General features: G+C 49.4%; 1 protein-coding gene across 12 annotated transcripts in view; it reads left to right on the forward strand.

Moving 5' to 3' along the window:
• NUMA1 (nuclear mitotic apparatus protein 1) overlaps window positions 1–19,461 on the forward strand; it is a 122,924-nt gene that overhangs the window by 85,745 nt on the left and 17,718 nt on the right. For 11 of the 12 annotated variants that reach the window (XM_061629195.1, XM_061629184.1, XM_061629187.1 and 8 more), the window contains 4 exons: window positions 840–4,298; window positions 5,352–5,393; window positions 9,996–10,064; window positions 12,002–12,112. In XM_061629195.1, the coding sequence (XP_061485179.1) occupies window positions 840–4,298; window positions 5,352–5,393; window positions 9,996–10,064; window positions 12,002–12,112 (3,681 nt within the window). The remainder of the gene's footprint in view (window positions 1–839; window positions 4,299–5,351; window positions 5,394–9,995; window positions 10,065–12,001; window positions 12,113–19,461) is intronic. The other variant, XM_061629191.1, reaches the window with a different exon arrangement.

Here is a 19,461-nt window from a genome sequence, read left to right on the forward strand (position 1 = left end):
ATACATCATGGACAATTCAGGCCACCCTTTACTAATTGCTTTTGCAGAATTAATGCAGATGTTCATGGCTTTTTAGTTCTCTACAAAAAATATTTATAGGTCATTGCACTTTTTAAATGTTAGCATTGGCATTGTTATGGAGACTTTGTCAAAAAAGAGCAAGAATAGATAGAATGTGAGTCTCTGTTCTTGCTAGCAATGACACTGTTAACTTGGACCATCTTAAAAATATTTTCTTCAATTGCTATTAATAATGAAATATAATTAACTTGGAAAAAAAACCCAGATATTATTAAATGGTGTTTTGATCTATTGAAGGTTAATTGGTTTAGCCACCTTCAGCTGTACACTAGAAGTACCTTAGAATTGGGAGTCACCTGCTCTCCCCTCCTCACCCCCTCAGCTTCAGTCTGCATTTGCAACCTTTTTTAGCAGACTTACTTGAGGCAGGTTGTCCTTTTTTTAAAAAAAGAAAAAATCGGAGCCTAGGGAGCAAGTTTAAAACAGCATCCACATCCATTCCCTGGATCATTCTGCACTTTTAGTTTGTAAAGGTACAAAATGGCCTGAAGGAGCAGTGGGGGAAGTGACATACATGGTCAGCCAGTTTGGTGCTGTGCCTGGCTGGCTTCTGCTGCACACAGGAAGAGCTGGTGTCCCTTGAGTGTAATGTTGAATGTAGAAGAGTGTAAATCATGGCGAGTGTCCTTTCTCGATGGGCTCACTGCCCTAGATACTTGTGTCTGGACACAGCCCAAATACCCCTGAGTATTGGAGGGGGAAGGGACAGTGATCTTCTCTGGATACATAATCTTGTTTATTCTTGCTTGTTCCATCAGCTTGAAGAACTGAATCAGCAAGTGGCCTACCTCAGTGGCAAGCAGGCTGAGCTCCAGGCAACTGTTCGTCACCTCGAAGAGGAAAAGCACCTGCTTGAGTCCACCCTCCACTCTGAACGGAGCAGCTTTGAAGCAGAGAAGCTCCAACTCACAGGTCTTCTCACTGAGCTGCAGAATTCTGTCTCTGAGATCTCTCGAGCCAAGGAGAAGCTGGAACAGGACTCCCGTGCGCAGGAAGAGAGCTTGATTGCTCAGGTCAACACCCTGACAGCAGAGATAGCCAAGCTGACAGGCTTCCTCCACCAGAAGGACCAGGAGCTGCTAGTTTTGCACCAGCAGAAGGGCCAGCTAGCAGAGGACTTGCAGAAAAAGGAGCACATGTCTAAGGCAGCCCTTCAGGAACGGAGTCTTCAGGTGGATCAGCTGAGCAGCGCGCTGAAGCAGAGCAACGAGAAGCTGGCACAGGTGGAATCGGCAAGTCAGGAAGAATACAACAAGGCTGCCCAGGAGAAAGAGCTGGCGCTCAGGCAGCTCCAAGAGAAGGAGGCACAGCTCTCTGCCCTGACGGAACGGCTGCGGTCTCTGGAGCGATCTCAGAGTACCTCAGCGGCAGAAGCCCAGAGAGAGAAGGCTGAGCTGAGCCAGGAGGTCCAGGAGTTGAATGCCAGGGTCTTGGCCCTCGCTGCCCAGTGCCAGCAGAGCGAGGCCCAAGCAGGAGCCATGTCGGCGCTGAAAGGGCAGCTGCGCGAGGCCCAGCAGAAACTGTCTGACAAGGAGAAGCTGGCCAAGGAGAACACCCGTCTCCAGGAGCGGCTCCTGGTCTTGGAGGAGTCTGTCTGCAACACCGAAGGCATCCTAGAGGATGAGAAGAGGCGGGCTGCAGAGTCCCTGGAGAGCAATCTCCGGCGGATCACAGAGCTGGAGGAGCAGACCCAGGAGCTGACCAAGCACCGGGAACAAGCGGTGCAGGAGATGGGCAAGGAAAAGGCAAAGAGGAAAACCCTGGAGGAGCAAGTGCGGCGCCAGGGGGAAGAATCCAAGGCCAAGGTGGAGCAGCTTCAGCACCAGCTGACGGAACTGACCTCTGCCGCCGCCACTGCCGCCACCGCCAAAGGAGAGACCGGGGAGGGCGGGAGGCTGGAGGAGAAGGTCCGAGCCCTACGCATGGAGCAGGAGCAGGCCCACCTCAGGCTGCAGGCTGAACAGCAGAGAGTGACGGAACTGGAAACTCAGCTGAAGCACCTGAATGCCAAGCACCAGGAAGCCCTGGTAGAGCTGCAGGCGGATGCCTCTCGTGCTGCTGCTGCTGCCACCTGGGCCAAGGAGAAAGAGGAGGTGGAGGAGGGGCTCAGGGCCGAGGTTGCCTCTTTGCAGGAGAAGGTGGCGGCGGCTCGGCAGGAGGCAGCCCAGAGTGCGGCAAAAGTGAAGAAGAGCGGGCGTGAGGCAGCCCAGGCCCTTGAAGCCACCACCAGGGAACTGGCTGAGGAGAAGCTCAAGAGAGCAGAGCTGGAGGCTCAAGTGCAGCAGGTGGGAGAGCAGAGCCAGAAAGACCTGCACACGGCAGAGTCCATCCTGTCCAGCACCAGAAGTGCCCTGGAGGAGAAGGAGCACAAGGTGGAACAGCTCTCCAGCCAGCTGAAGTCCCTCAAGGCCAAGCTAGAGGAAGCGGCTCAGCAGCAGAAGCGGGAGCTCACCCTGCGGGATGAGGAAGCGAAGCGGCTGGCGGGTGAGGAGGAGCGCACCAAAGCGAAGCTGGCTGCCGAAAAGGCCAGCAAGACAGCCCTGGAGGTGCAGCTGCAGAACGTCACCAACGAGCACCGAGTGGAGCTCTCTGGTCTCCAGGAAGAGGTGGCTAGGGTCCAGGAGCTGGTCAGCCAGAAGGAGCGGGAGCTGGAGGAGCTGCGCTTGAAGAACGTCTCCCGCAGCGAGGAGCTGAGGGACCTGCAGAAGACAGTCAGCAAGCTGAAAGGGGAGCTGGCCTCTGCTGAGGCCCTGAAGGAGCGAGCAGCCAAAATGGAGAGCGAGCTGCAGAGTTTCCTGGAAGTGGCCCGGACCCGGGAGGCAGAGATGGATCGCATCAGCTCCATGATGCACTCCAAGGATGCGTCGCTGAAAAGCCTGGAGGAAGAGAAACGGCAGCAGGAGCAGCAGTCCACGTCCAGCCGGGAGCTGTACCAGGAGCAGCTGAAGGAGTGCGAGGCCCTCCGGGGCCAGCTGGGGAAGCTGGAGCGGCAGTGCAAGGAGCAGCAAAGCACCATTGCCAAACTGGAGAAGGTGGCGGCCGCCTGCCAGCAAGAGCAGCAGGCAGAGGCACAGGTGCTGAAGCGGGAAGTGGCGCAGCAGAAGGAGCAAGCCGCCGAGCTGGAGAGGCTCCTGGAAGCTTCCAGGTCCACGCAGGAGAGCACGGTGGAGAAGCTGAAGCGGGAGCTCCTGGAGAAGGGGAAGGAGCTGGCCCAGAGCAGAGAGGTGGTCTCAAGAGCAGAGAGGGAGCTGGCCGCCCTGCGTGCCTCAGCTCAGGAGAAGGGCAAGTCAGAGGAGAGCTGGAAGGAGCAAATGTCGTGGTACCTCCAGGAAGCCGAGCGGAAGGCCGGCCTCATCAACAGCCTGGAGCAGGAGATGTCCCTCATGCACAGGCAGCTGCTGGAGAAGGAGGCAGAGGGCAAGGACCTGAGGCGGCTGGTCGTGGCAGAGTCCGAGAAGAGCAGGAAGCTGGAGGAGAGGCTGCGGATCCTTCAGTCTGAGATGGCGACTGCCGCGTCCCGAGCAGCCGAGAGGTGCTCGGCTATGAAAGCCGAAGCGCAGGGCTTCCAGGAGCAGGCCGAGAAGCTGAAGCTGTCCGTGGAGGCACTGAAGAAGGAGCTGAGCGTGGCCTCCAAACGGGAGGAAGACCTCTGCAAGGAGCTCGAGTCCTGGCAAGAGAAGGCCTCCCAGAAGGAGCAGCTCCTCTCTGCCCGGCAGCAGGAGCTTGCCGGTGCCCAGGTCCTGATTGGGGAGCTGATGCCCATCAAGCGTCTGCACCAGCAGCTGCAGGCGGAGCAGGCCTCTCTGGAGAGCAGGCACCGAGACAGGGTGGAGCAGATGCAGAGCGCCACCAGCCTCCTGCAAGCCGAGCTGACCAGAGCCAAGCTGGAGCTGTCAGAGCTGCTCTCTGTGAAGGAAAGGTTCCTGGAGCAGGAGCACGTCGTCCAGCAGCTGCAGGTGGAGAAGGGCGGCTACGCTGAGCAGCTTGCCTCGCTGCAGCGGGCCCAGGCTCAGTTGGCCGAAGAGAACCGAGGGCTGCAGCGCCTGGATGTGCAGCTGGCACAGGCCAAGCAGCAGCACGCCCGAGAACTGGAGGCCGCTCGGCTCGATGCGGAGAAGCAGCAGGCGGCGGGCAAGCGGGCGGCCGAAGAGGCCCAGCAGAAGCTGGAGGCCATGACTAGCAAGTACAAGGAGGCGAAGCAGAAGCTGCTGGTGCAGGTGAGACCCTGCCTGGTTCACCCGCGTTGGGAGGAGATGGGGAGGGGAAGGGGTTCCATTGGGAAAGGCTGGACCCCGCTGCATCTGTCGGGCCCTTTCTGGGCTGCGTCCCAGGGGAGCAAATCCCTTCCTCCTTCAGCCATCGTCCATCCTGCTCCCTTCTCCGTCTGGGACAGCCCTTCCATTGGAGACTGGGCAGGGTAAACCCCATGGGATCTGATCTAGATTCACCTGCCTGACAGATGGTGGTGGCTCTTAGCAGTTTTCCTGCTTACAGATTTTGCTCCAGTTCCCTGAAGGCATGGGAGAACTCTGTAAGGCCACCTTTTTAGTGATGAAAGCATCTCCGTCAGGGTTTGATTGAGCCAAAAGGCAGCTGTGGGAGCACCTCACTGCTTTCTGATTGAGAGAACATGCAGACATGAGGGGTGGCCTGTATTCTGCTTCCCTGGGTCTGGTGACTCTTCCCTGGGGAGGGTGATTTCAGTGGGCTGATCACAAATGCTCAGCAGACCTTGCTTGGCTCATGGGATGCTTCTTGAGCAACATGCTGAGCCTCTAGATCAGCCTTTCCCAACCTTGGGTCCCCAGATGTTGCTTGACTACAATTCCCATAATTCCTGACTATTGGCCATACAGGCTGGGGCTTATGGGAGCTGTAGTCCAGCAACATCTGGGGACCCAAAGCTTGGGAAAGGCTGCTCTAGATCTTTGGGCCTCCAGTAGAACTATGATGGATAATTTTCCTGAGGGGTGGAACATCCAAGTCACCAAAGGTGATGCTGTTGCTCCCGCCTCCACCTTGCATTGGGACAGCTAGACCCCCTTTTGCTGCTGCATGTGCACTCACAGACATGCCCCTCAGGATCCAACAAGTGGTCTTATTTCAACACTATGCCCTCTTGGCCTTTTAGCCTTTGGGGAGGGATGAGGAACCTCCTCTTGGTCTGGATTGGGTCGACAGTCGAGTTTCCACCAGCTGCCCTAGCTGCCTTTTGTGGTGTTTTCACATCTGCCTTCATTGCTTCCTCTTCCCACCCCCCAATCCTACAGGTGGAGCAGCTAGAGGTATATCAGAAAGAGCGAGCTAAGCAGGTAATGCATGCCAGGTGTCAGCTGCTTAAACGGTGACAGTGCATGGCATAGCTGCTGCTGCTGCTGCTTCCCCTCCATCGTGGCGCCATCTCCTGTTGTGAACTGTTTGCAATGGGGGCTTGTGGAGGACGAGTCTGGAACGCTGGTTTGCTCCCAGTAATAAGGCCACCACCATCCTCGCTTTTGAGCTCTGTGGTAAAACAGGGCTTCATAATCTCTATCTAAACATCTGCCTTAAAATGCTGCACCTTTTACCCAGATGTCTCCTCACACAGGTCAGCAAAAACATTTCTTCTCTTACTAAAAAAAGCAAAAGAAATAGAGGTGGCAAGAGCAAAAAGGTTAATGCCATCTGCCCCAAAGGGTTCACATCTAGATCAGCCTGTGGAGTCCAGTGCTGTGTGGCAAGCAGAGTGAATGTGCTTGCACAGAAAATAGCTCCGGCAGGCAACAGAGTTGCTGTGCTTTGTATTATTATCCTCTCTCCAGGTTTCCCAGTAGCGATGGGGTTTGTTTGATCCACAGGCAAAGTCAGGCAGTGACGTTTTACTGGGCCAGCTTCTATGGTGAGGTGTTGTGCAAGTTTCTGAGCTCCACAAAGCAGCTATCTAGACAAAAAGACGCACTAAATTTATAAAGGGATGAACACCTTTCCTTGACCACATTTTTAAAAAATGTCCATTTAGTGCCTCTTCTTCTGATGGTGCAGGGGTTGCGCTGGTGACTGTCTGGCATCACGTAACATCCTTTTTGATGTCTCCATCCAACTACCTTCAAGGAAGCCTTGAGAATCCCTTCTGTGAACAGCAGCGTGGGTGGGTTGCTGAGAGCATCCCCAGGAGAATTACCAGTGTGTCACCTTAGCTGCTGCCTGCCTGAAGGCCTAGCTCCGTGTTCTTTTGTGGGTCAACGAGTCCAGCAATGCTCCTCCTGGCCCTGTTATTCCCTCAATGTGCTTAACTGCGTGGTCAGGGTGTGCCTTGAGGGGAATGGGGAACAGTCTCACAGCTGGAGGAGAGAATGCCAAGAGATGTAGTAGCTGAAGTATGTCATAGAGTTGGAAGGGATTTGGAGATCATCTAGGCCAACTCCCTGTTCAGTGCAGTATCTGTAGTGTAGGATGCGACTGGCCATCCCTGACAGATGGTTGTCCAGTCTCTGCTTAAATGCTTCCAGGAAAGGAGAGCCCGCCACCTTCTGAGGCAGCCTGTTCCTGCTGTCAAATAGCTCTTGCCGTTGGGAAGTTTCTCCTCATCTTTGGTAGAAATCTGCTTCCCTGCAATTTCCCCCCCCCCCTCCGGGTTCTAGTTCTGTCTTGCAGAGCAAGAAGCCTGCTCTGCCTTTAGTGTGACTGGCAGCGCTTCAGATCTTTAACGGCCGCTGTTGTGTTTCTCCTTAATCTTCCCTTCTCCAGCTCTTTTGCCTGTTCCTCGTAGGACTTGGTTTCCAGCCCTCTCACCTTTTCTGGTTGATGTTCTCTCTGCACAGTCTGGTTTGTCAATGTCCTCCTTAAAAGGTGGTGCCCAGAACTGGATGCAGGACTTCCCTAGATGTGGCCTGATCACCACAAGAATAGAGTGAGGAGCTCTTACAACTTGTGATCTAGACACTCATCTAATATTAGTGCAGCCTAAGATTGTGTCCACTTTTTTAGCAGCTGCATTGTGCTGCTGGCTCGTACTGAACTTGTGAACAAGAGAGACGGGGATTGATACTTTGGGCGTGTCACTGAGGCGTCCCTAGAAATGCTGAGAGCATGTTGGTAAATGGAAATAGTTTGGTCCAGTGACAGACAGAGAGAGAGAGAGAGACACACACACACACACACGCGGTGCTGCCTGACAAGTCAGGTCATTGAATGTGTTGAAATTACAGAATGCTAGAGCAGAAAGGGATGCTGTCACTCACTTCTCTGCCCTGAGGCACCATTTTGCTAAAACACAGATATTCTGGGAGGTTTTCTTCTAAGTCCGGATACTGGATTCAGGATGAAAGTTTATTTATTTATTTATTTATATTCCGCCCTTCCTCCCAGCAGGAGCCCATGGCGGCAAGTTCAGTGGGATCTGAAAATAAAACAAAGAGAAAGATTCTTAGGGACGCAGGAAGCTGCCTTATGCCAAGTCCGTCTAGCTATTGGTCCATCTGGCGCATTATTGCCAACACTGACTGGCAGCATCTCTCTGAGGCTTTATTCAGGCGACATTCCCAGCCCTGTCCAGAGGTTCCAGGGATCAGACCTGGGACCTTATGCAAGGAGAGCAGATAGAAGCTCTCCCACTGAGCTATGACCCTTTACCTTCTTACAAGGTTCTCATGAGTTCTGCCATTTGAGGCTTTGAGAGACCCATAATTGCATCTGGTTGCAGGTGAGCCTGGTTGCTTTCTGGAGCTTTTTGCCCCCTCCTGCCCTTCTTCTGCACAATACATGAGGCTAGAAGGTTCTCAAGCTGACCAGCTGGACTCCTGATACTTTAGCTCTTCAGAAAGGGAGTATTTTCCTAGAAGACGTGGTTATGGTTAGGAAAGGGGAGTTAAGATGTCCTGGCCTTGCTCAGAAGTGCTGGTGCTGTTGTTCCCAGCCAGCCCCAGCACCATTCATGGAGATTCCCGGCTTCCGTCTTGCAGTGGCCCCAGATGCTGCTAGTGTGGAAAGAAACCACCACTACGAAAGAAAAAGGAGGAGGACCCTAGTGTAGTAGATCCTTGTGGTTGTGGAAAGTGGAGTGATTCAGAGCATGTTGACAGACTGAAGAGTTGGAAAGGGATCCCGCTGTTGCTCTAGCCCATTGTGGATATATCTCTGCCATACATGGAATTCTGAGTTACTTCTCCTCTTGTTCAACTCTGGGGTCAGTGAAGCTGACTGAATATACAGAGTTGCAATAATGGTGTATCTGACCCAGCGCTGTTAACTCAGATTGGCTTGAAACCTCCCTCCTATGTCAAAAGCACTCAAGGAATCTTGCTCCCTGAGATCTTGTTAGTCTAAACAGGAGGCTTCATGTTTGCCCCCAAAGTGGAAGCTCTGCACCGAGTTTTACCCCCTGCCCCAGCAGCTCTTCCAAAACCTTTATAAGAGTGGGTGATTAAAGGAAGTGGTCTAATACATGTTTTTCTCTTGCACAGAAGAGGATCACTGTGAATCCTGCTTTTGGGAGGGGGTGTTTGGTCATTGGGCACATTGTAGAGGCTGCAGGGTCTATGACGCTGGATGGCTAGCCCTCCAGCTCTCAGGTTTAACAGGAAGCAAAAGAAAAACCCCTTCTTGACTAGCCATCTGCAAATGTAGCTGTCCCCAAAATCCAGTCGTACTCGAACCCTCAGCCTTTCAGTGACATGGAGAGCAAACCAGCTTACATTAGAACCCTCTGAACCTGCCCCCTTCAGAAACCCTCTTGATTCTAATCTCAAATGTCAACGTGGATCCCTGATGTCACCCAAGTGCCCAAGAGGCAAACAGTTGGCAATGGAGACTCTGCTTTGGGGTTGCAGGAAAAACCTGTGGGGTGGGGGAGCAGGGGATTGCTAACTCATCTCCTGCACGAGTTTCCTAACACGGTCACAGCTCCAGGGCTGCCTGCTTGCAGCATGTCACAGCTCCTGCTTGTAGAAAGCTACTCTTCTTGCAGGGGGAGGTGCTAACTCATTTGCACCATTTCTGCTTCTGAAGGCCGCTGGCCAGCCCTGTGACTGACATGCAACGTGTGTGGGTGGAGGTGGCTGCTGCTTTGAGGCTCTGTGCTGCTCCTTTCAGGAAGCTTTTGCAAGTGGAGAATGTTGGGAGAGTGAGTGGGTAGGCGCTCTGGCCATGCTGATGCTGCTTCTGCTGGGTGGAAGGAAACCTGTGGGATGACCTGTGTACCAGAAATGGCGTGGGAGGGATGTGCATCCAGGTGTGTTGGGCCCTGGTCTGCAGGTATTCTTCCTGTGTTCCTGCAGTAACTCTGAAGGTGTGCCATTTGGTATCTGATGCAGAATTCAGAGTCTCACATTTCTAACCCTTGTAACTGCAGAAAGACGCTTGAAAAGGTGTGCAGTGCTAGTGAAATCCCATCAGACAAAGGGAGGCTGAACAAGTTGCAGTGAGTTGAGGCCTCAAAGCTGTGTGCAGCTCTCTTCCCCCTCCTCCTCCTGCTGGCTGTCAGAATTGTTATGCAAAGGCGCATGCAGTTACTTATTAGTGTAGGTTTTTCCAGGTGCAGAACTTGGCCTCCCCGCAGTCCCTTTTTTTCTGCATGGGCCTTGACTTACTAGAAAGGTATTTGCTGCTGAAGGGGCCAGGCTAAGTAACACAGACTGTGGCTCCAGAATTCTCCTTCCCACCTCCAATCAGGAACTTTGCTAAGTTAAAAGGAGGCAATCTCCTTGGTCTCTGCCCAGTCTGTTTCCAGGCATGGCTATTCCCGTTCAGCAGATCCATAAAGAAATGGGGGAGGGGTCACAGAATGACTGGTTCTCTGCAGTGCCCATGGGGTGTGGAGCTTTGGAGAGCCAGGAGGGGTGGCCAGCCAACCTCTTTGAGCTGGAGCGAGAGGGTTGGAATAACTGTTTTCTCTCTCTTTGTTTCCTTTTCCCTGTCCCCAACCCCATGTTCTCCAGGTGGAGGAGCTGCAACAAAAGCTGTCTCAACAAGAGAAGGTTGCTCAAGCCCAGCAGCAGAAGGCCAAGGTGAACGTCTGGGAGACAACTCCCGGTGTATCTATGTGGGGGTGGGCTTTCACCCCAGCAGCCCTTTGGGGCCTCGTGGAGATCCAGTTTCAGGTCCCCATGTAGCTGTGAAGCTTCCCTGGGGGTGGCCTTGGGCCAGCCGCTCCAGCCCTATTCTGGCATAATTGACCTAAGAGGGAGCACAGGTCCAGTTGGGCGGGAGGAGTGGGCCAGCTTCACCCCTAAGGCTGTGTTGAATTGTCCAGGCTCCTCCTCTGATGAGTGAACCTCTACCTTTCGTGTCTGTGGAGCCTCCTGGCATGATGACTGACAGCCCTGATCTTTCAGGGTTTTCAGTTGCACGTGGAGCTGCCTCCATAGGTGCAAAAGGCTCCCCCCACCTTAAAGGGTTTGCTTTCAGGACACAATGGGGCAGGACTGAATGCCCAGCCCCACTGTGCTCAGTAGTGCCTGACGAGAGCTTTTCTCTCAGCTCAGCTTACCTCACAGAATTGTTACAAGGATAAAGAGCAGGGAGTGGGGAGGGAGAGGGCCTCCTTGGAGGGAGGGTGGGATGCAAAGGCAATGAATAAAGGAGCACATGGGTGCCCTGTGCTTATTCCTCAGCGTGCAGGGGCTGTGGGCTGCTGCTGCCCTCAGCAGGGCCAGGCAGCCTGCAGGTGTAGAAGAAGACAGGCCGAGCTGACTGGGGCACAGCTCCAGAGGCCAGACTGCCCACCCGTGAAGTTCTGATGAAGGGCTGGATTCTGGGTGTGGCTCTGGAGTAGAAGCCGGTTGCTCAGAGGGCTCTGCTGACGGAGAGCGGCATACAGGGAGCATACATGGACTACTCAGGCAGCTTGTAGAGCAGGAAGTGCGTGAGAGGCCTTGGGCTTTGCATATGCAGCACTTCTAGACTTCTCCCTGAGCACCAGGCAGACCACACCAAAGGTGGTTGTCCTCCTTTCCTGGGAGGGTGTTGGCATTTTTTCAAAACGTCTAATCTGGGCATTCAAATAGGGCATGCAAAGCATTTCACATTTCAAAGTGCAAGTAATTCATTATAAAATCAAGACCTCAAATCCGGGACTGCAATACAAAAAGAAAGATGATAAAGCATCACGCTATCTGCCAGAAACACATCTTGACGGAATCAGGCGAGTTTGAGGGAGCGAATTTAGCGGTTGTGGGACCACTTCTGAGTAATTGTAGTTTAGCCATGAGGAAGTTGAAATGGATGAAACGGGAGGGTGTATGGCCTGCAGCTGTTTGCAAAGAGAGTGTGCCTTTTACTGCTGCCACCCCTCTCAATTACACAGCCACCTGTATTTTCTGGAACCAGTTGAGTTGTATGTAGTATCCGCATGCACCTTGCCTCACACAGCCCCTGCAAGACAAGAGGGCACTCAGCGCTTGGCTAGTGGAAGGCTGGAGCTCAGGCTTTGTTGCTGAAGGAAAGGAAAAAGAGGAGGTTGGTGATGGTGACAGCAGCAGGATAAAAAACCTTTCATGGAACCCATGTGTTGACACTCCTCCCTCTGGGGCACTGAGTAGCTTGTCTTTGTCCCTGCTGCCAAACTGAGGAGGTTATGATCCTGTGCGTGTCTGCCCAGTGCCTGTCCAGTTGCTCAAGAGAGGTTCACAGAAAAGTTCACAAGGCAGAATGGAAACACCAACGGGCCAAGTTAATTCTTCCTCTTCGGTAGTTGGTGATGCACATTATCTCTGATCATAAAAAGGCTCACAATAGTCTTGTGCCTCCATTTAAGTGAGCGGCTGCCGCATTGTGCGGTGGCAACGTGTTCCTTTGGCTCTTGGTAGGACCCGAACATAGACAGACTTTGGAGAGAGTACTTCTGGTGCAGCCTTCCTCCACGGGTGTACAAGAGGTTAGGGGAAGAAAGACAATCATTTCTGCCTCTGGCACTGTAAGGAAACATTGGGTCTCTCCTAAATAGGTGCGTGAAGAAGAGCTGCAGGCAGAGATTAAGCACCAGAACGAGAAGGTGGCAGATCTCCAGGCTCAGCTGTCACAGAAAGAGCAAGCTGCTGAGCATTACAAGAGTCAGGTACGAACAGCTAAGCTGGCTTCCTGCAGTGGAGGGTGAGAAGAGCAGCCACCCTGCCTTTCCACTGCTCCATCTTAAACAGTTTTCCTGTTACAAGCCTCAAAATCACATAGCTTATGAAAATGGCACATATTAAGCTAATAGTTTGGCACACATTAGCCACCTGATGAGGTCTACAAATGTGCCGAATTTCAAACTGATTCAGTGAAAGGTGCCTCTTCACAGCGTGTTAAAAAGTGCTGAAATTAACACTGTGACCATTTAACTGCAATTTCTATACAGGGAATATAATGTGTTTTATTCCAGTTTTGGTGAAAATGATTGCTGTACTTTATTCAGGCCTGTCCAGGAACATCTGCTTTTTTGTATTGGTTTGGTGAAATTCTGAGCAGTGGTTTGGAAGTTATTGAAGTTTCCCTGCTCCATTAAAGCCTGTGTCAGCAACAACTGGCCAAATAATGCAGTGCGTGCCAGATGAGATTTTTGAAGTGAAAATTTGCCAGGGCTTGAATGTTATTTATTTATTTCTTTTATTATTTCCTTTATATCCCGCCCTTCCTCCCAGCAGGAGCCTAGGGCAGCAAAGAAAAGCAGTAAAAACACATCAGAAAAACAGACCTTAAAATACATTAAAATAAAACAACTTTAAAAACATACTTTAAAAAAGCTTTAAAAGCATCTTAAATAAAAAGGGTTAAAAATATTGTTTAGACGTTTTAAAAAAACATTATTTTTTGTTGTTGTTGTTATGTGCCTCCAAGTCGACTACGACTTAGGGCGACCCTGTGAATCAGTGACCTCCAAGAGCGTCTGTCGTGAACCACCCTGTTCAGATCTTGCAAGTCCAGGTCTGTGGCTTCCTTCATGGCAGACTGGGATAGGTCTTAACTTAAAAGGCTTGTTGAAAGAGGAATGTTCATGGAGGACGCCATCTAGTGGATGTTATGTGCAATGCCTGCTCCACTAGTGATGGTAAATGACGATGTGTGCAGTGGTTAGACAGGTTGCCATCCTTCACGAGCCCATGCGCACATGCCCTGTGCCACAGAGGCACCAATGTCCGATATGAAGCACACACAGGCACCCAAAACTGTCTGAGGTAAGAGCAACAACACATTTAACAAAACATAGTATTTTGATATATTTCCTTTTCAAAAACCATGTGATAAAAAACCCGCCAGCCCAGCTTCAGACCTGATTTTTTCTCATGTTGGTCAAGTTCTGCAAAACTAGAAAATTGGGAGCTAAGCCTGATGCCTCTTTAACAGGCATGCCCTGAGACCAGCAATGTTGTCGCGCCATGTCACAAATGATGCTCACTGACAACTTGCCTGCATGCACCCACAGTTTTCCTTGGTCTTTAAGGCCCAAATCCAGATGCGGAGGGCCTGGGACCAGCAAAGATGCCCCATGTTATCCTAGTCCTGTATTTCCTTATGGAGCATCTGAGCTTTACTGTATTGCTAGAGGATCCCTTCTGCGAGTTAACGCATGCCTGTTTGTGTCTTACATTGGCAGCTTGCAGGATGGGTTAAACAGAGGGAGGTGGGGCTTTACTCTGAGGCAGTGGGGGGTGACAGCAGTGTGGCTGCTAATGGCTTTCTGGGATGTGTTGCTGTGTTTCCTAGCACCTGTGTGAGTGCTGATGCCTATAATGAAAAATCCAGTTTTGAAAATAATTCATCCGTTTCAAAAATATAAAGAGGTAGCAAGAAAAGATGCATCTTTATTGTATTGTATTGGTTTATTACAGTCAAAGACCCAAGAAATATAAAAGTTCACCAGTAATACAGCAACTATAAAAACATTATAAATCATTAGTACACATATACACTTTAAAACGAGGGAGATTTTCTTAGCCTCTGCACTAGATTAAAAAATTTGGCAACAGATTGTGTCGATATCTTATCAACGTCTGACATGAGATAATGCAAATACCAGTTGGAGGACCTACCGGGGAAGCGGTTAATAATAGGAAAGATAAGTCTAGATCGTTCTGCGTCATACAAGTTACAACGGAGCAAAGTGTGGGCAAGGGATTCAATCTCAGTAAAAGTACAAGGACAAAGGCGCTTCGCCAGTGGGATACCTTGAAAGCGACCTTCAAGGATAGCAGAGGGGAAACAATTAAATCTTGCTCTAGAGAATCCCAGACGATAAGTGGAGGTAGTTAAGTTTGCCAAATAGGCAGCATGGTTGGGAAAAGCGAAATTCAAGCCTAACGACAAAGGAGAACAAGTGGTGTTGGCCCTCGATCTAGAGTATTGGAGATCAATATCTTTGATACGTTGTTCTATGGTGTGCTCGGCTAAGGACGGATCCATAACAGATAGAAAGTCTATTGAAAGGCCAAGCATCTTTAATTTATTCTGAAAGTTCTTTGACCAAGAACTGGTAAAAGGATCTTCCCATAGAAGATGTAAATAACCCTTTGAGGGATCAGCATAAATTACTTTAATCCAATACCAAAAGGCCATAAGCCACGCCATGCATTCAGTGGAGTGGAGCCCAGCCTCAAGACGGAGAGCAGCAACAGATGCACAGCATACCAAAAATAGATCTCAGAAAGCGAGATAAAACTGATTAAAGCCCGGGGCCCAGATCGGAACTCCATATAAAAGTTGAGAAAAGATTTTGTATTTAAAAACTTGAATCGCAGCAGGGATATATTGCCCACCCGTGGTAAAAAAACCCCGGAGTATAGCCTTGGAGGTGTTCAAGGCAATTTGAACCGCAGAGGAAATATGGGCAGTCCAAGAAAGTGTTGCCTGAAATATATTTAAACTGCCTGACTTGATCGATAGAATGGCCCTTAATAATCCAAGGGTGTATAGAGGTCCGGCGAGAAAATACCATGATCTTAGATTTAAGAAAATTGATAGTTAAAGAATTTTCGGAGCAATAGCTCATGAAAGCACGTAGAAGCCGTTTTAAGCCAATATTCGATAAAGACATTAAAATGGCATCGTCGGCATATAATAGCAAGGGACATAAAATTCCAGCTAATTTGGGAGGGTGAAAATGATCAGACAAACAACAATTACTCAAATCATTAAGAAAGAGGTTAAAAAGTGTTGGAGCCAGGATACAACCCTTACGCACCCCCCTAGAGGCCAGAATGGGATTAGTCAGACTTCCGTCAGTGCCACAACGAATGCGGACAGAGGTACGATGATATAGGCAACTAATAAGAAAGAGCAATCTCTTATCTATGGTGGAATGATATAATTTGGACCAAAGTTTTGTTCTCGGAACAGAATCAAAGGCCGCTTTCAGGTCCATAAAGGCGACTGATAGACCGTTGCCGAAAGAGGAAGAATACTTCTCACCTAAATGTGATAATATTAAACAGTGATCAGTCGGAGACTTACCCTTTCTAAACCCGGCCTGCTCATTGCCCAATATGTTTTCTTCCTCAATCCATGCTAGGAGCCTGAGATTAAGAAAGCTAGCATATAATTTACCCACAATAGATAAAAGACTAATAGGCCTATAATTAGCGGGTTCGCTCCTGTCGCCTTTCTTATAGACAGGGATAATTACAGCCTCAAGCCACTTGGAGGGAATTTGGCCGGAGTGGTTAATGTGAGAAAATAAGTTGGCTAATAGGGGAGCCCACCAATCAATGTGCGTTTTTAACATTTCAGAAGGGAAGGCATCAATGCCTGGGGCTTTACCTGACTTAAGGTTGTTAATCAAGGAGATAATCTCCAACGAGGCCAAGAAGGAAAAGAGGCGAAGTCCGCAGATGACAAGGGACACATTAGGGGACCATCATCGTCAGAGAACAAGGCAGAAAAGTGCCATTCCCAAATAGCAGGGGGGATATTGCAGTGAGAAAATGAATGGGAACCGAGAGCATCGGTCACTAAAGACCAGAATAGTTGGGTATTGTTATTGAGGGAAGCGCTAATTAGGGACTTCCAGCTGTTATAGAGAGCTAATCTCTTCTTAGAGGCAAGTCATTGCTTATATTTCCTTTTAGTAGTAAAATATTGAGGTGGAAGTGTGGGGAGATTCTCTAATCTGTAATATTTATAGATCAATCTGAGTTGGTTTTTTGCCTCAAAACAATCCTTGTCAAACCAACGGGAAGTAGCAGGCCTAACGTCAGCATTAGGAAGGTTAGAGTTAGACATTAGAACCTCATATAAGGCAGAGGATAATGACGAATAATCGGCTAAAACAGCGGAGGCATCAAAGGAAGCACCAAAGGTAACATCCAAAATTCGAAATCTAAAAGCAGTGGCAGAGGGGGAAGTAAGGAAGCAGGCTACCTTATGCGAGGAAGCAATAGACCAGAGGAAGCAATAGACCAGTGTGTCCTCTTGTACCTGGGGCAAAGGGCCTTAGTTGCAAAATGCAGGTAGGCAGCAAAATGGCCGGGTTCGGCCAATGACAATGTAAAGTTTAAGGGAAAATGATCACTATCGAATTTATCCGCTATTGTAAAATCAGAGGTCCAAGAAATCAGGGGGGGTAAGAAGTTAGAATATAATCAATCACACTGCAGCCAAGGGGGGAGGTGAATGTGAATTCTGCACTGTTACCTAATTCTACATGACCGTTTAAAATCAGGAGATTAAGTCTAGCAACAAACTGAGTCAAACAAATTCCGGCATAATTTACTCTAAGATCTTTAGAGGACCTTTGATAGCTGGGTGTATAGGGGCGACCTTAAAAGGGCATTGTCATTTGGACCAATTCTCGCATTAAAATCCCTGAGAATAATGATGTTTGCCCTGGGATGTGAGGAGATAAGATGTAAAATAAATGTCTCCAAAGTATCCCAGGACAGTTCTATGTCCTTCTTAGAGACTGCAGGGGGAATATAAATGTTAATCAATAAGAAGGAAACAGATTGGAATTTCAATAGGCCCGCAAGAGCAAAGTTAGCACAAACGCCCAGCACCGTGAAATTTGTACGGAAGGAAGTGGATATAAGAATCACTAAACCAGCCCTGGGTCTGCCCCTATGAGTAGCAGGCACAGCGAATAGCTCACTTGTGACATATCCGTTCAGGTGGATGCTATTGGTGGACCAAGTTTCCTGAAGGCAAATCACCTCGTGCTTCTTGAGGAACTCCAAGAGGTCCAAAGAAAATTTCTTTGAGGCCCATCCAGCGATATTCCATGAAAGGATCTTAAACGAATCCTGGGGAGTATCTACTCTACCTTGAGGGGCCTGTAAAGCATCAGCGCATGGCACAGGAAGCGAATCGGGGGGGGGAGTTATGTGAGACGGAGATTGTCATTCCAACACAGTAATCTGATTAAGATCTCCCTCTCTGTCCACAAACACAGAGCCCACTCCTCCAACGAAGCCAGTCACCAAGGGCTGGATAATCTCAGGAGGGGGGGGTCTTCACAGGGGGGTGACCCAATTCCTCCGGGTCAAGATATCTAGCACGGAGCCATTCAGTACCTGATGTTAGGGCCAGCGGGTGGAGTTTAGGATGTTTAGGGGGAATCAGCAGATCACTAGAGCTATTTAATGTATTTTGTTGAGGCATGGGAAAAGATAAAGAAGGTTGAGCATGAGTAGGGGAAGGAGGCTTAGCAAAGAAATGTTTCTGATTGCAGAGGCCGGCCATCACTTCAGACTTGCCAGGCTTAAAGTTGGTTATCGGCTGATCGTTAAACAATATGTGAGGCTGAAGTGGAATAATCTTGTTATGAGGAAGAACTTGGGTAAGAGTATCGATTAAGGAGATAAGTCTATCAGTAATCTCCTGTTGAGATTGAAGGGGCAGAGACTGAAAAGATTTTAGTAATTCTATTTCTTCAGGAACCAGGGCAGAAATATGATCGAAGGGAACGGATCTTAAGGGAGATCCATTAGATTTAAAGTATAAGGAAGGATTACAATTATTAAGCTGGACAAGGGAGTCACAAGTTAGAGGGGTCCGATTCTTTGGAAAACAAAGGAAGAGGGGTTTGGTTAATGAACAGTCTAGCTATATATATATTTGCTTTAGAGAATAAAAATTTCTGGTTATATAACAAAAGAGCAGAGGCCGAGGACGAAAATGTGACAATAGCACGGGCTTTTCGGTAATTATAGAACAAATATACAATATCAATATCAAGCTGGCCACATTGAGGGGCTATTTTACGCATCAAATTTAAAACATGGATTTTGTGTTGAGAAAAAGAAAGCCATCCCTTGGGTTTGGGGTAATTTAAAAAAAATAATTTTTGGTTATTTAAAGTCAGATTCCACTTTTGCGTCTCTAAAGGAAGCGGTAAATATCGTGGTGACTGTTGCATGAGAGGAGCAGTCTCTAAGATATGTTGCCAAGGGTCTTGAATTGCAACCGATGGAGGTTCGGTTTCCAAATTTACTTTTAAAGATGGCATCAATGAGTCTTGTGGAGGCTCTCAGGGCAAATCCGAAGGGCAAGATGGATCAGGTGCAGAGTTTAGATGACAAGTAGAGCGGTTAGGCTTATAAGGCTGAGTAGAAACTTTCTTTTTCTTACTCGAAGGGGCTGTGGATGGTTGGGAAGAATCAAGGAGATTGAAAAGTCTTTTGAAGTTTAGCTCTTTACGTCGTTTTAAATTTTTGAGCCTGCCATTCTGAGTCTTGATGTTTTTTGGCTTCGGCTGAGCTGAAGATTTGTGCTTTCCTTTGCGGCTGAGACGATTTACCAACTTCTTAGAGACTCTTGGAGCAGATCGCTGCGGCACTGAAGGATTTGGCAGGTCATTAGCAGCAGCTACTTGGCCCAGAATGATTGCATAAGGATAAGATTTATGAAATTCAGCCAGGACTACCAGGAGATCATAACAGTTTGATAAAAAAGTTTTAACTGAGTCCAGCTCGTTAACCAAGAGAAGAAGGGAGGCTTCCAAATTAGTAGTCCCAGGGGAGATGGGGCTCATCTCTGCCACTTGCTCGGAAGAAGTCCGTTGAGAGGTGTGCTTGGTTATATCACAGAGCCAAGGAGGAGAGGAAGGCCCCACTACAATGGGGCATAGGTGAGTTGGTGTAGAAGGTAGAGACTGGCCATCTGAGTAGATAGAATCACTTCCCGTGCTCAGAGTAGATAAGGCAGGAGAAGGTGCGTAGAGATTAGACAGTCTCTCCAAAGGACAGCTTGAAAGGGTTGCTGTCTCAATTTCAGAGGCCAGAGTAGGACCCCCGGAAAGCCTTTCGGGGGGGTACTACTCCTTTGTTGAAATCCACTGACCAGTCTTTATTGTGCGGAGATAGGGGATGTGCTGGTTTTGAGCAGGAACAGGTTCAGGGGAAGGCAACAAGGATGATCAGGGGACTGGAAACAAAGCCCTATGAGGAGAGACTGAAAGAACTGGGCATGTTTAGCCTGGAGAAGACTGAGGGGAGA

Source organism: Rhineura floridana, chromosome 5, assembly GCF_030035675.1.
Source record: "Rhineura floridana isolate rRhiFlo1 chromosome 5, rRhiFlo1.hap2, whole genome shotgun sequence".
Lineage (NCBI taxonomy): Eukaryota > Metazoa > Chordata > Lepidosauria > Squamata > Rhineuridae > Rhineura > Rhineura floridana.